At 42.4% G+C, this 17285-nt stretch overlaps 1 protein-coding gene across 4 annotated transcripts in view; it reads right to left on the bottom strand.

The window, feature by feature from the left end:
* Positions 1-1399: 1399 nt before the first annotated feature.
* Positions 1400-17285, bottom strand: part of Lpar1 (lysophosphatidic acid receptor 1) — a 115560-nt gene continuing 99674 nt past the window's right edge. For all 4 annotated transcript variants that reach the window (XM_026786779.1, XM_026786780.1, XM_005362225.2 and 1 more), the window contains one exon: positions 1400-3793. In XM_026786779.1, coding sequence (XP_026642580.1) covers positions 3492-3793 — 302 coding nt within the window. In that variant the 3' untranslated portion in view covers positions 1400-3491. The remainder of the gene's footprint in view (positions 3794-17285) is intronic.

The raw sequence follows: 17285 nt of genomic DNA on the forward strand, positions 1-17285 counted from the left end.
ATGGGGATCCATCTACCTCAAGATCCAGCTATACAACACTTGGGCACAACCCAAAGGTTGCTTCATCTTACCACAAAGACACGTGTTCAACCATCTTCATTGCTACTCTATTCATATTAGCTAGAAATTGGAAACAAATTAAATGTCTCTCAACAGAAGAATGGATAGAAAACATTTACACAATGGTATATTTACTCAGCCATTAAAAAAGTAAAATTCAAAGGTAAATGGATAACACTAGGAAAAAAATATTGTGACCCAGAAAGAGAAATATGGTATGTATTCACTTATATGTGGATATTAGTTCTTAAGTCAATAATAACCAAGCTATAATCCACAGAACTGAAAAAGTTTGGTAGAGAATGGTCAGCAGCTAAATCTCATTAGGAAAGGGAAATAGAGAATAACAATGGATGGATGGAAGGTAGAATGGGAAGAACAGGTGGGGAAGGGAGATGGGGAAATGAGGGAGAAAATATGGGGGAAAGACAGCTAAAATTAAGGACCATTTGAGGGGTTGTATGGAAACCTAAGACAGTAGAAGCTTCCTAAAATATATACGTATGTGAAGGCAACCTAAATGAAGTCACCAAACAACAGCTATCTCTTGTCACCAAGGAAGCGACCAATAGCAGAACTGAGTTACTTCTAATTGAGCTGTTGGACAAAGGGGTCCCATAGCAATCCCCCAAACACCCCAGGATATTGCCATGACTAGGTTGCTCTCCATAAACTGACACCAAGGCACCATTGTTAAAGCCGACACCTACACAACTCACTGAACATGGAGAGGTTGAGAGTGAGAGACCTTGGAATACTCAACCCTAACCAGGATGTCTCCAGCAAATCCCTCCCCTCAGGGATCAGGGAACCCTGCAGAAGAAAGTGTGTAAGAGCTAGAGGGGATGGAGGACACCAAGAAAGCAAGGCCTTCTAAATCAACAAGACCAAAGATCACAGGAACTCAGAGAGGCTGGAGCAGCCTGCACAGGACCTGAAAGGGTCTGCACCAAGTCATATATATATATTATGGCGGCTATTCTAGTGCTTACGTGGGATTCCCGAGTGTGCGATTCTCTTGGGCTCTTTTTTTTCTGTCTATTTGTTTTGTCCAATTCCAATGTCATTTTTTGTTTTATCTCACTATACTATATTTTATTTAAAATAAATAAATAAATAATAATAATTAATCTCTTGGAAACACCCTGCTCTAGCAGTCATGCTGCTGAGGTAACAAGTCCTTCATGAACCTCATGAGACAGGAACAAGTCTCTGGGCTGTTGGGACAGTGATTGCTTCACCTCACACTGTTGAGTAAAGGTCAGAGAGGGAAGACATCCCAGCACAAACCAGAAGCTTCTTGAACAATAGAAAAAGCACTGACGAGAACCACACATTGCCAAACACTGATTGAGAATGATTTATTAAGGTCCAATTAGTATGCTTTTCAATTCAAATAGCCCTTATCGCCCCATCAATAAAACTCCAAATTCATTTCACTCATTTCCAGTATAAATTGTCTGCACATTGTGTAAACACTGAACAAATCTTTTTCCTGCTAACTGGCTCTCCACCTACTTAAAACAAACAAACAAACAAACAGGCGCACTTTATGTGCCTTCCCTCTGTGCAGGCGAAGTCCACCCTCCATCTTCCTCCTCCCTAGAATGCCATTCTCTCCAGGACTTCTTTCTCTCAAACATCCTCCTGACCTTTCCACACCTGCTTCAGGGCTGTATTTCTTCCTTGTTGCTTCTTATAGTGCACCAGCAGAACCACTAGTCACCCAGACAATGTACCAGGTCTCTGCACACAAGCATCTACTGGGTGATTGTGGAGACCACAAAGCAGCCATTTGCCAACATAGCCCGCTACTTGATACAGCAATGCTGGACTCACTTCTAACGTTTGATTTCTTTTTGTTTTCTTCAATGCTACATGACAGCCTTGGCTGCCAAGAATGGGAATCACCATTTCCTCAAAAAACGAAACTGAAATTGCTAGTTACATTAGGGCATATTGGTTATTGGGAAACTTCTTGTTAAGAAGTCATTCTCGACTAGAGCAACCACTGTGTTTCTTGTGTAAAAAGGTAATTTGGGGAGCATTTAGCGCTGCCATCTCTGCAGTTTGGAAGTAGAATGTCCCTTTTCTAGACTGAAAGCACATGAGGACAATTCACATTCTAAAAAGTAGGTCCTTCATGGGAACAGTTCCTAAGTAAATAATCAATGATACTGGCAAAGATTTATATACACAAGATTCTTCCAATATTATAACAATAAAAATTAAAAAAACCTAGTCAACAATACAGGAATGGTTAAATAAACTGAGCTGCATCCATTAAATGGAATATTATATAGCCACTAACACTGTTTTTGTAAAAAAAAAAAATTAATGCCATAGGAAAACCTGGCAATTCTGAAAGAAAAAGTTACAAAACATTTTACAATATCATCCCAATTATGTCAAAAGTATATAATATATGTCTGTAGGCATACATGCATGAGTTGGTAAAGATGGTTACTTCCAGGTTATGCTATCAACAATCTTTCTTTTTTATTCTTTTTCACACAGTTCTGCAATTTTCAAGTTTTCTATAGTAAGTATGCATTATTTTATAACTTGGAAAACCACAGGCTTTAGAAAAAAATTCCGCTACTGTCCTGGCTCTAAGAATGCACGTGGGGATCTTAACTACGCAGGGACAATGCTAGTGCACTTCATCTTCTCCTGGTTTTAGAGCACACGCTCTCTGGGTGGAAAACACACAGTCCCTGCCTTGTGTGTGTGCTCCAATACCTTCATTGTTAGGTACACTGGTAGGGATGTTACTGTCTCTTCCCTAGCCTAACCGAATACTGAGTTTTACTAGATTGTTCTATCCCCTAGGAGGTTTAAAATAGTATCCTTTTACATTTAGAGAAAACATACTGTATACACACGCCACATGCTTGCTTCCTAAACAAACACAAAAATCATTCCAATGTACAGTTTTCCTCCATAGTGGAAAAAAAATTCTCCTATGTCAATTTAACAGTCTTTTCCATCACAAACATGCTGACAGGAATAAACACACTTATTAGATAAAAATCTACCCTCCAGACTTTTTTGTTTTGCTTTGTTTCATATTTTAAAGGGGAAGCCTGTATGAAGTTGTGTACTTGATTTGGCAGATTTTTTTTTCTGGCTTAGGCCAAACCACATAAAATCTTTTAAGTCTAGTTAGTGAAGGCTACATGGCACCCCAGAGTCCATTTCTGAATTCCACTGCCAGACAAACACTTTCTATTTTCCAAAGGAGAAGATGGGGGCTGCCACATAGGTTCATCTTCAGGCTATGTCAAGTCTCTTGGGTCTCTGGACAAATACTGCCATTGGTTAGTGTTTAAGTATGGGAGTGTCTTCCTGTCTTCTGGCCCCCCACCTTGCCCTGGCAATGGGGCGGGGGGTGGGGGTTCACAGCTTCACAGAGGTTGGCTAGCTTCCTTCTAAACCACAGAGTGGTCATTGCTGTGAACTCCAGCCAGAATGGTGTGGTTGAGGGAGGAGGCTGAGCGGTCAGAGCCTTCTGTGGGGCCATTGGGATTCTCATTGCGCTGGCAACACAGGATCTGCCTGAAGGTGGCACTCATCTCTTTGTCACGGTACGAGTAGATGATGGGGTTCATGGCAGAGTTGAACTCGGCGAGGAGGAGGAAGAACTTCTCATAGGCCAGGACGTCACACTGCGGGCAACACACGTCCAGCAGTAACAAGACCAGTCCCGGAGTCCAGCAGACAATAAAGGCACCTATGGTAACCGGAGAGGGATCATGTATTAGAAGGAGAATAACGAATATCATTGTGAAATGTATATAACCAAAAAGTGATATGACCTCAGGTCTGTGTGGCAAGTCATAAGACCAGAGCCATCAATCATGGAGACAAATGAAATGTCTGCTTCTGAAACACAAGAAATAATCACCTTGATGATATGCTATTGAGTCAAGTCCCACTTACTGGGATGAGGATGTATGACATATTAATTATTTTGAACAGAACACAGAGTTTGATAACAGTTGCTCCACAATAAAATGCATCAGGAATACACACTACTACATAAGTTCTTAGAAAAAAAAAATCTCCTGAAGACAGGGTTGGGGTGGGGTGGGGTAAAGGCTAGACATTAGTGACACAATGATTCCACGATTAGTGAAGGCGCAGTTTCTGCTGTCTGTCCTCCAGTGCATAAATCACTGCTTTCTTTGCCTTTTGGGGAACGAGGTGGTTTAAATTCTTGTCTCATGTTTTCTCATCTGAAAAGTAGGCATGGTCTATTTACCTCTTGGGTTGGTTATAAACTGCAAATGGATGCAAAGAAAATACCCAGTGTACAGTAACAACCCCAACCAACAACGTCGCTTTCCCATGCTCTCTGGCATGTAAACAGCAGCTTCCGGCAGCGACGAATGCTTTAGTTTTTAACCCGACAATCAAAGCTCTTGCATACACTTTACATATGATAACTCATCTAATCTGCACCTACAGCAGGCAAAATTAACCCTCACTGTACAAACAGAGAAACTGAGACCGAGGAAGTTTAAATACCTTGCTTAAAAGACCACTACACTGGAAAGGGGGTGAGCAAGAGGCAAATCCCAGGTTCTCTCCTCCAGGAGCCTGGCTCTGGAGTTCACATTCCTGAGAGTACTACATTGTCCTTCCACGCCTAGGGAGTTCCAAAGCTAAGCATTTGTAACCAAACGTTATGCTTCAGCTGCTCTCTAACTTAGATCAATTCTCTGCTTTCTCCCCAACAACTACCCTGTATTCTTAAGATCATTTCTATAATCACAGATGGTTTGGAAATTCAGATGGGAAAAGATGTCATCCTATCTTATTTAGTTCCTGAGATCACTTTCCATTTGGATCTGAGGGAATGTGTAAGTCACGAGATGATTAATTAGTCCTGATGACTATGTATCTTAGCATGTGCTGGGCGTCTTCTACTGAAGGGAGCCAGTGGAGCAGGGTGTGCCATTAGACCTCATCTAAGAGGCCCCATGTTGCATAGACAGCTATCTAGTGCACAGAGGCTGAGTCGGGAGAGCCCATGCATGCACTGGAATCTCTCTATCCATACAGATACACACGGTGGTGCTGGCCTTGGTGGATGTCAACTTAGGTGGGAGTACTCAGCTTGGATCAGTCTCAAGGAATGAGTTTCATAAAACGTAAACAAATGCTATTTAGTTTCTAAACTGCCCAGCCTTGAATCTTGAATGTGAGATTTCTTCCTTTTCTTTATCCCCCCTCTCTTTCTTTTTACCTTTCATTCTCTCCCCCCCCCCCGAACCTTTTCAGCAGGGAAATACAAATAAAGCAGAAGAAAAGGCCCCCATAAAGTTCTTTGTTCTGTAACACTAATGTGTATTGGTTTTAAACCGCTGTTCACTTTGAAGACCATCCAAGGTGCTTCGTTTTTCTTATAAATACAATACTCTCAGCTCTCCTCAGAGAGGGAAAATAATATTCCAAATCACAGCAGATAATAGCCAGACCACTCTCTGAACCTTGCTAAAAGTGTTAACAGAGCCTTCACTCCAAGTCGCTGAATTTCCTTTATTGAAAACCACTCAGAAAGCTAAACATGAAGGGAAATCAAAGGAATGCCTCTTGGGTTTCAGAAATAATGCCTTATTCATTGAGAAGCCAGGAAAGAAATTATTCTCAGGGTGGAAAATGCTTGGATGGAAAATGCACAGTCCCATTATTCATCTCCTTGGAACACACACACGCACGCACATACACACACACACACACACACACACACACACACACACGAATGGGTGTGCAATTCTAAAAGTTCCTTTCCCCTTTTCCTTTATCAAAGCTCTAGTTGAGCTCAAGTTCAGAACTTGACTGGCTACAAGCACAGGCAGATATATTTTAAATAAAACGACCTCTTATGCCCTGTTGGCAGCAGAAAGGAAAAGCCTTTATTCTCATGCAGTTGCTCAGTCGGCTTGCCTCGAGCAGAAAAGAATCCAGATACAGTCATGGGTTGTTTATGATTTCTTCCAATGCTAAAATTCAAGAAGAAAGTGGTCTTTTTTTAGGAAAGAGGGAGCTCTGGAAATGAGACTTTGGCCTTCATTTTTAGACAAAAAAAAATGTGAGTGGTGGGTAGCACATGCCTTTAATTCAGAGGCAGACAGATCTCTGTGAGTTGGAGGCCAGCCTGATCTCCAGGACAGCCAAGGCTGACAGAGAAAGACCCTATCTTCAAATAACAACAACAACAACAACAACAAAACCACCTGTTAGATTTGGCCACAGGAAGTGGAAAATGCCACAACCTGACAGGAGCTAGCCCATGTGAACACTGTGTGAAGAAACTCAAGAGTCCTTTCCCTTCTCTGTCACTGGAAGGAACTGGTTTCAGAACTGTGATTAGGCCCAACCACACTGTCTCAGAATCTTCAAGACACAATCAAACGTCTTAGTGATGAATATTTGACAGCCTGAAACCCAATCACATGGACCTTTCCCTTCCTTCCTCTTTCATTTCTCTTTCTCAGGTAGTCTTGAATCAAAGTGACACAGAGACAACAGTGTATAATAGGAGGGGAGGGAACAAGAGGCCTGGAAAAGTCCAAGGTGATTGGGCTCTTAAATCATAGGGAATGCAGAGCCTAAAATCAAATTTGCTCAAGTTACAATTTCCCTCTGAGCTTCTAAGAATGAAAAGCCTCATCTATTTTTTTCTTTTTAAAAATATGTAGTCAACTCTAACTGAGTTGGGTCATACAACTAACTCTGTGTGTGCATGATGGACCATATCCAGTGTGCAGAGAGTGGCCTGTGCACACACATCCATCCGCATGTGTAGAGACGTGAGGATGAGCTGAACAAAAGCCCCATTTCATTATCTGTAAAGGAGAGAAGCAGCAGCTCTCTTCCTACCCCACGGGGCACGAGGAGCTCCCCAGTGCCACCAGGAGTGTCACAGATGAGAGAGCTTGTGCATGCAGCTCAGGCATAGACCCTTGGCCCAAAAGAGCACGTGATAAGCGCCATGAAGATTTGGCATTTACAGAGCTACACAGATGGCCAGAGTGTCCCAGGACTCACAGTTAGGCATGAGAAAGAAACCAAGAAGGCAGAGAGAGAGGGGGGGGGGGGGAAACACAAGGAAGCAACTTAGCCTCAGATGGCTCTGCAGCTTTTCAGCTCCCCGCTTCACAAGATAGAAAATAAAAATAATAAAGAATGCCAGCAGGAAGACTGCTTTTGGTGCTCTGTCTATTAATATTAATATGGCATATTTCTGACGGCAGATTCTCTACAGACCCAGGCGCAAAACCAAAGAATGATATTCAACAGTACGAAAAAGAGGAAGCACAAATAGTTTGTGGTTACATACTACAAAGCCAGAAGTGGCAGGAGAGAAGATGTCCAAGGCCAGGAGAACCTTGTGTGCTGGCTAAGACATTCATTTTTCCAGCCTAGAGCTGGTTCTCAGCCTAAGTCTCATGTAATAATAATGGAAGCAGAGGCTTGTGCGGAGTAATGACCGTCATTTTAATCTCACCGGCCTCAACCGTCGGAGGAAGAAGAAATGGCCAAGGTAAATAGAACGTGTGAGCATGCGCGCATGCATGCATATACTTATATATGCTCAGTTATTTCTAGTTTCTACAATAGGAATAAGCAGAGCCCAAATCAGGGCAGCATTAAAGGGAACGAACTATAGAAGCCTGGGAAAGGACTTATGAGGCTGTCCTCTCCCTGATGGTGAGAAAGATGGAGAGTCTAGGATGATATCTGGGGTTGTCAAACTAAATGAAGCATCATGGGTAGAGCCTTGTGCTAAGGAAGGAAGCAAGAGAAAGTACTAACTTGGCATTTTGTTGGTGAGGGCGGGGAACAACAGCGGACAGCCTGGGTAGTCCTGTTTGTTTTGTCTGAGGTGTCTGAAGGATATAAGATGGGGACAACTTCAAGGGACCCTGCTAGGTTCCTGGGAGACTGAGGCTGGGGAGCCTCTCAGGGTGCAGAAAGATACCCAGTTTATCTCAGTCATAAGGAAGATGGGACTAGGAGGCTATTCAAAACGTGTCTGAGGGCTGCAAGGTGCTGGAATGCTGGTACAAGAGGCAGGGAGGAAGGGAGCAGCTTTGGAATGACAGATCACAGCTGCAGGCCACAGTCATATAACCGTACCATCCCTCTGAGTACACAGCCCCCCAGCGGCTCGATGCTACCACCACTCAGCCGCTTTCCTAGCCAGCTGATCTTTGCTTCTTTTCTTCCATATGGAGCACAGAAACCAAAGAAAAACCAGGCAGCAGGGGCCAGAGAAGACCCCTAGGATGAGAGCCCAAGATTCCGGATGAGCAAAGCAGAAAGCATTTCCAGTCTGGGCTGGAAAAATTGTGTTTTCACAAAATATTCAGCAATTTCACAGATTTGGAACTAGTCAAGGCAAATCAGTTCTACACTAGCCCCACACCCAGGTTAACTTCTCCATGTCCTGGTTCTTTTCATGTCTCTGATGAAGATTTCAGAAACTTTTTTTTTCCATTAGTGCCATTGAATTTGTGTCTTCCCTCAGGGCAGGCCAGTTGTATCCCAGGACCCATTCAAATTTCAGTTCATCTCTTAAGGTGCTTTGTGAGTCAGCTGAAACAGTTCTCACCTAGCACATCTTTTCTTTCTTTTTTTTTTAATTTATTTATTTATTAAGGATTTCTGCCTCCTCCCCGCCACCGCCTCCCATTTCCCTCCCCCTCCCCCAATCAAGTCCCTCTCCCTCATCAGCTTGAAAAGCAATCAGGGTTCCCTGACCTGTGGGAAGTCCAAGGACCACCCACCTCCATCCAGGTTTAGTAAGGTGAACACCCAAACTGCCTAGGCTCCCCCAAAGCCAGTACGTGCAGTAGGATCAAAAACCCATTGCCATTGTTCTTGAGTTCTCAGTAGTCCTCATTGTCCGCTATGTTCAGCAAGTCTGGTTTTATCTACAAGAGCTATTTCCAGGACAGGCACCAAAGCTACAGAGAAACCCTGTCTCGAAAAACCAAAAAAAAAAAAAGGCAAACACCTAGCACATGTTAAAGGACTCTGTTAGGCGGCTGTTGTAGGATATTTTGATTGCAAGCTGACACTCCTGAGACTGCCAATAAAGTTTACTTTGAATCAGAGGGCAGAACTAGTTCCTAGCTGACCAAAATTAGCCATAGTGGTTGCGGAGGGGTCAGGACATAAAGAGAGGCACAGGAAGTAGTAGGGAGGGATTTAGAAAAAAAAAATATCTCAGTCTTTTTGATGGAGGAAGGAGAGAGAGAGAATCAGAGTCATTGTTCCCTTCTCTGCCATTTCTCTAACCAATTAGGTTCTTTCCCTGATATCTGACTCCCAAGTTTTTTACTGATAAAGAATAATGATACAGAGAAATGCTTCAGGTAGTGGAGCATAGATATAATAAAGCTTATTCTTCTGTCCAGAGGGGTCATTGTGATATAACTCCAGGACTAAAAACCCAGAGCCTCAAGCATGTTAAACAAATGCTTTACACTAAGATAAACCCCCAATGTCTTTTAACATTATTTTGAGAGATACTCTTACCAAGTTGCCCAGGTGGATCCTGAGCTACACAAATCTATCCCAGGTGGGCCTTGAGATGTCAGCCTTCCTACCTCAGCCTCCCGGGCAGTTGTGATTCTAGGCTTGTGCCACCAGTTCCAGCTTGAGGTGGCCTCTGAGGTGAAAGCTGTTTCTAGAAGATTAACCTAACCTATATTATGATACCTTGATTTCCCTGCCCATTGAAAAGAATTGATTCATATGTTTTATGTCTTTCTTTTTTTAAAAAAAATTATTTTTAATCATATGTGTATGTTTGTCTGTGTCCAAAGATGCCATGTTTGTGGGTACCTGTGGAAGCCAGAGGTGTTGAGACCCATGGAGCCTGAGTTACAGGCAGTTATGAGCTGCCTGACATGGGTGCTGGGGATTAAAACCAGGTCCTCTGTAAGGACAATATCCATTCTTACCCTTTGAGCCATCTTTCCAGCCCTGTGTTATAAAGTCTATCTTGTTACACCAATTGTACTCCACCTAGTTAATGTCGAATATTTCTACATCCATTTTGTGTGTTTGCATGTGTCCATGTGTGTGTCCGGAAATCAGAGGAGTGTGTGTTTGTGTCCATGTGTGTATGTGTCTGTCTGTGTATTTGTGTACATGTGTGTATGTGTGTTTGTGTACATGTGTGTTCTTATGTGTGAATGCGGTTGCAGCTGTGCCATAGTGCCTGCGTGGAGGTCAGAGGACAATCTCAGGTGTTGGTCCTTGCCTTCCACCTTGTTTGAGGCAAGTTCTCCCTTGTTTGCTGCAAACACCCAGCTAGCTGCCCAACAAGCTTGCTGTCCCCTGGGGCCCACATTCCCTTCTTCATGTCATGACGAATGGCAGACATTCAGAGTTTATGATTTCATTCATGGAGTGGTGTGCTCTGGTATTTCCATTACTCACTGCTAAGAGCAACACTTACAGACTAGGGAAGAGCATTAGCAGCACACAGACCTCCATGCAGAGCAGAATGGTCATTGCCTTCTCCTCCTGACATTCCTGCCTCAGAGTCTCCTCCTCCAGCTCTAACCTGACCTAGCACTCCAGGCTTTCCTCTGTGCAAGAGAGTGTCAACACCCTTCCCTTGGGCACTCACTATTCACACCTCTTAGCATTCAGCAGCCTTTCTCACGGGCATTCTCTGGCCGCTACTGCAGGCTCCAAACCTTAATCCTGCAATTGTACTTAGGGAAGTACACATTAGCATGATTTATGTGCTAGTGTCCTCTATTGTGGAGGACACCTCTCTGAGAACCAGCCAGTAGAAACCACTTCCCACTGTCAATACCCCAGCTAAAGTGCTGAACGCCTCTTGTAACAGACTCCTAACCTCACCAATGCCTCTTCCTCCACAATCCTTCCCTACAATCCACTGGAACACAATGGCCAGAACTACCTCTTACAAAGGAAACAACTCATAATACATCACTTTCCAGAGCCTTCTTACTTGAAATCACTACCCTGGTCCATAATGCCTCACACCTGATCACCTCCTCTTGGCTGCCACTGACGACAGCTCACCTCTCATTTACTAGGCTCCACCCACACAACTTTTTTTTTTTTAACTCTTCTACAGGTCCTCCACCTGGGAGAACTCTTCTGTGACTCTTCGTGACTACTTACTATTAAATGTCACTTCCTTTAAAGGGCTGTTCTTGGTTATCCAAACAGCCTGTCGTCTTTTAGTGAAGAGCATTAATAACACTTTGACCTCTAAGACAGAATAGTTATTATATTCCCACTGCCACCACCACCTTATCCCTCTTTACTATCCTCAGGGTCCTCCGTGTGTGTCCAAAACTATCTTATTTATTGCCTTACATTTCAGTACCTGTGCAGTGGCTTAAAATCATCCGAACTCCAGTTCTGGTAATATGATGACTGTTTTTGGCTTGTATGGGTACCAGGCATGAACGTGGTACACAGACATTCATTCAGGGAAGCTAGCACACACATCAATAAAAATAAAAGTCTTTTATGATGTTTTATCTAGAAGATATACTGCCACGTGGAAAGGCTTTGAAGGGATGCTACAGGACATTCGAAGGGACACAGGGTGGACCTCTCATGCAAATGTCTTAACACAAAGGCATTCCTTACGACAGTATAAACTAACCTGCCTTGATTAGTGCTGATAGGATCGTCCATAAAGTCTGAGGAATCAGAAAAGTAGGGTGGGGCCAGAAGCCCAGAGAAGACACAGCCCAGCCATGTCTCTGCCATCTGGACGGTGTAATAGATGATGTTGCCCTTGAGAAACAGTCTGTAGTCTGGACATGGCTGTTAGTAGATGTCTGGGTACGGAATAGACATCTATATTATATATTATATAATAGAATGCCACAGTCTACATCTAGGCTGTCTCCCAAAGGTCCGTGTGGTCAAAGCTTAGTTACCAGTCCATGGCATTATGGAATCTTCTCCTTTTCCCTCCCCCATTTACAAGCATATATGTATAACCACACTCTTTCTGGAAAGTTTGCTTCAGCTGAAACCGTTTTCTCTCAGAGCACCGTGCTCAAGAACGGAGTGCAGCAGCTATGACACCTGACGGCACTCCACTCTAGCTGTGGATTTATGGGTCGTCTCAATTTCACACGGCGCTGACCTCCTGCTTCCTAGACACTCCACCTTCTCAGTGACTTTTGGTGCGCCACTGCCCGCCCCTCTCCTGGTTTTCCACCGCTCCCTCAATCTAACTCCCACTCCTTCTTTACCTGCCTGTACTTTCAGGATGCCTTCCACAACAAAGTCAAAACCCCTGTCCTAAGTTCTTGGTACCGTGTAACCCTTGATGGTGAAGCCATCAGACTTGTCATTTATTGTTATTTACAGGATCGTTGTTGGTTACATTGTTTCTCTGCCATGTCTGCTCACCACAGGAGCCTGTAAAGATTTGTTGAATGAACTTTTTTTTTCTAAAATAAGTGAATAAAGAACATATATCATGCCACAAGAAAGTCTGTGCATCAGGCTTTTTGTAATGCCAATTTATTTACTTTTCCTCAGAAGAACACTGATGCTACCAGGATACATGGATTCAGATGTACTGTCGATGTTCAAAATTGTTGTTTGGCTTTTATTGAGGCGTTTTATTAAGAAGTATTCCATTTTTATTCTGAGTGTTTTTCTATTCTTTTTGCTCCTTGGGGACTACTTTTATAATAGATATGGATTGTTTTTAGAGTTTACATTCAGGTGTGACTGAATTCCTATTGTTCCTTTGCATTTTCAGCATCTTGCTTTTTACGTGGCAATGAGGAAGGTAAGCTGAACTTAATTTCCAGGATTGTTATTGGGTCTTTAGCCGTGCCCTGTCCATTTTGTTGCTGCGTTATTTACCCTTTTTGCCAGTGATGGGTAAAGGGAAGGTGGCAAACAAATTTCACTTTTTATTTTCAGGCATGCTTCATTTTCTCGGTGAACAGTATTCTTATATGCATCCCAATTTAGTCAATAAAATACTGTCCTCCATCTATGAAACTGTCAAACTGTTAACTAGAACCCATCAGAAACCATGTGTTTCTTATAATAACACTGCTTCTCATTTCATTTGCATTTTAATAACTAAAGCTTGCCTGAAGATCAGAAAGTAAAACACCCCCACCGGTCAGCCTTACAGACCAGGCAGTGATAACACATCTTTATTCCTAGGAACCACACCAGTTGCTATAGAAACTAGGTGGTACATGCCTTTAATCCCAGCCCTAGAAAGGAATATAAACGGGAGGAGACAGCTCTCCATCTCAGTCTCATTGAGATTCCTGGAGGCAGGACCGCCATTTTTGGATGGAAGGTCAAGGTAAGAGCCAGTGGCTGGCTGCTTTGCTATTCTGGTCTTCAGGTTGAACCCCAATATCTACCCCCGCGTTTTTATTATTTGTGCTTCAGCTTCCATGTAAGCTGTCGCTTTATCTTCAACTACACTGGAGGCCACCATGCTTCGGCAAGTGACTTCCCATTGCAAAAAAAAGTATACACAGAGGACTTCTTATTTTGTGGGGGATAATATAAAGAACTGTGTCCCAAACTGCTTCGCCTATGGCTACATCTCCAGTGATGGCAATCTGGTGTGTAGGCAAATGCGGTTAGATAGCCACATGGTGAAGACAAGAAACACACACACACACACACACACACACACACACACACACGTCATACAGAAGCAGCACGGCCCTAGTCAGCTCCAGGATACCTAGGGCCATACAGCCTTTCAAACACGCACACACTATTTTCATCAGCAGCTAAGACACTCAGGAGTAGAACATGATATTTGAGGTCTCTCTCTGTGAGCATACAAAACAGGAAATTACTTAATTTACCTTCAGCAGAACAAACTGTACAGCAGTCTAAACAATGGTAAGAGGGGTCACCACCTGGCCCCTCCTCCCTGCATATGCTTTCTCAAGTCCCTCTGTCTCAGAGTAAAGATGTCGTAGAAGCTGTGGCTGCCTTGACAGAGTATTATTGCCCACCAATAACCAAACATCAATGCCACCCCACGGCCTTACCAAAGATTTTCATAAAAGCCCTTAGATCTCTCAGGAAAATTATTGTTGTCAATTCTAGACTGACATCAGCTAACTGAAAAAGTAACATTAAACTTACAGCGTGACTATTGACCAGTTGTTACCAAGGTAACTTGAATAATATTTATCCCATTTAAGGGATAAATGAACTCCCCCTAAATCTTTCCCTTGCAAAAGTTCAGCATAAACAGGAAGTTTATAAAAGGCTTTTGCAGTGTATTTAATTTTTAGCTATGAATTAAGATTCTTCCTAAGTGGTGAGCATCTAAACAAGTGCTGAAATCTGGCTGCAAAAGCTCACAGATCATAGCAAGGGACAAAATCCAGAGGATTTTAATCTCTGTCCTTCATGAACCACTTACACGGAGCAGCACGATGTGTACTACTTCGAGGGACCTTTCAAAGGCACAGAGACATAATGGAAACTTCATTTACTCATTTTTTTTTTGTTTTTTACTGTCAAAGGGGAGAAAATTAGAGGTTAGTCCAAAAGCAAATATTTTTGTGTGTTTTTTTTTTTTTGCAATCTAAAAATGTTTATTACTTGTATTCTTTACCTAGTGTCCAAAAGACATGAAAAGAAGAACAGCTCAAATTGTCAATGTGATTGTTTTTTGGAGATCTGTTGAGTCTCTTCTGGCTGCCAGATGTCCTGGGCTGACCTTCCCAAAGTACAGATTCCTGGCAGAGTGGGAGGGAGGCACTGTCTGTTCTACTCTAATATGATAGCTGTGTGCTAAAGATACCTCCTGTTATCAAAAATGGTTAAATAATTTTTTTAAAAAATAATACAGGTTTAAAAAATGTAATTGAGAAATGGGTGTTAGAAGTATTTATGGTTAAGATTTCCATGGTTATAAGCAATTTTTCTGCATGAATATCAGTTATTTTAATTACAGTTATTGAGTGAAAACCCAGTGGGTCAGCTCTGACAAAGCAACTTTAAATGTATTCCAATAAGTTTTGTAGCACAGAATACCTAAGCAACATCAATCCATCTTTTCTAAATGCTTTAAAGATAAACTATAGGGGCTTGAGAGGGGGCTGGGGGCTTAAGAGCACTGGTTGCTCTTCCAGAGGATCAGGGTTCAATTTCTAGCCCCACATGGGGTCTTCCAACTGTCTGTAACTCCAGTTCCAGGGGTTATAATAGTTTCTTCTGGCCTCCTGCAGTACCAGACACGAATGTGGAACACAGATATACAGACAGAACACTCATACATATAAAATGAAAAAAATTTTAAATGTAACTTGTAGCAATATCATTTCTGGGGAATTTATTCTATAAATGTATCCAACCATTGTACAAACTATATACAGTCAAGGAATTCTTTGCAATATTGCTTATTCAAAAAAATTAAGAATAACCAACTGCCATAGAAAATAAAACAAATCACATTGTATACAAAAAGTAAACTCATAATAATTTAATAATTTCTAAGACTAGGATGTTCTGTCTTTATTGCTACCAAATGATCTAAAAATAACTGTATTAGTTAAAAAGAACAAAATGTAAAATATGAATAATTTTTGCCACCAGCTATGTCTTGAGAAGAGCAACGACCAAGAATTGCACAACATGGGCCTCAATTAAGACTAATTGTCAATTTAGAATGTCATAAAGATGATACATTCGACGCAGTACTCAACTTGAAAAGCAAAATTTGTTTGCATCTGCCAGTGCTTTGAAACACAGTCCAGACCATTCCTCTGAGCTCGGGTCTTTTGACCGAAGTCCTGTGTCATCTTCCAAGAAAAAGTCATCACAAGCCACTTCCCACTCGGTTCCTCCAGTATGGAGTCAGTCAGCACTTACGATTCCTTCCTTTCTTCTTCCTTTTCGTTTTAAAATGTTTTTTTTTTTTAAATCACTTTTACATTGTTATGTTGTGTGTGTTCAGGTGTGTGGCTACACATGTGTCCCGGTGTGTAGATGTGGAGATCAGAGGACAATTTACTGCTTCTCCTCGTCCACTCTGTGGGGGGTCAGGGTCTGAACTGGGGTCATCAGGCTTGGTGGCAGGAGCCTTAACTCGCTGAACCACCCCACCCCCCCTTATTTTTTGTTTTTGTTTTTGAGACATGGTTTTACTCCCTAACTCTAGCTGTGAACTTGTGATCCCCTCTGCCTCCCAAAGGTGAAGGTTGGGGGTGAGCACCCCCACGCCTGACTCAGAACTCTTCTACAGCAGACCGACTGTGAAGGCCCCGCAGAACTTTTCCCCAGCTGTTCTCAAACATCTTTCTTTCCCATTTGCTTTTACTTAATATTAGGAAAATATGCACCTAATTGGCACATGCATGCTTTATTTGTTTGTAATCACTGTTTGTTGGATAATATGAAATTATGTAATTATGATAGTTTGATGTAAAGTTTTAGGAACAAAAACAATTGGATATTGGTAACTGTCAGGATTTAAGTTATTGGCCTTCGAATGATACTGTACTATTTTTTCTGTTTTTTTTTAAATCATGCAAGCACGGATATTTGTTATACATCAAGTGTTTTTAAGGTAGTAGGAATATATCATGATTCAAAGAGGAAAAGAAATTCTCTGCCTTCACCGAGCTTAGGTTCTAGAAGGAATGAGAAAAGCTACTAGGAAGGTAAGGGCAATGTTTTTTAGAAGGGGATGGTGTTTGCAGACAGAGCAAGCAGAACCACGAGGACCCCCACCCCCCACCCTGCGGTGATGCTGGTGGCTCCTAGGTGTGACCACAAGAGATGCTGCTGCCTTTGAACACAGGAAGGTGGCATTTCGATGGCCCAGGTAATATGATTTGTGGACTCGACTTGAGGGAGAAGGGAGTCAAGACCGAGAACAACGTAAAAAGTGGATTTAGTGACAAGAAGGTCGCTGATGGTGGGTGGGTGGCGTAGAGAACAGAAGCCTCATTGTAACAGGTTCAAGAGAGGAAAGAAAAGGGGCGGTGCAAGCAAAGACGAATTGGGCGCAGTTGTGTATATGAATATGAGAGCATGGCCTGTGTATGCACTCCTCACATGTGTGTGCAGGCCTCACAGGGTCCAGAATAGGGTATGGACCCCTTGGAGTAGTCTCAAAGTCTTCCTCTTAGCAACCTGCCTATAATTTTTATGGTTTTGCTCATGTATACTCAAGGTGAAGCATCTCAAGT

This window comes from Microtus ochrogaster, linkage group LG5, assembly GCF_000317375.1.
Source record: "Microtus ochrogaster isolate Prairie Vole_2 linkage group LG5, MicOch1.0, whole genome shotgun sequence".
In the NCBI taxonomy this organism is placed as follows: domain Eukaryota; kingdom Metazoa; phylum Chordata; class Mammalia; order Rodentia; family Cricetidae; genus Microtus; species Microtus ochrogaster.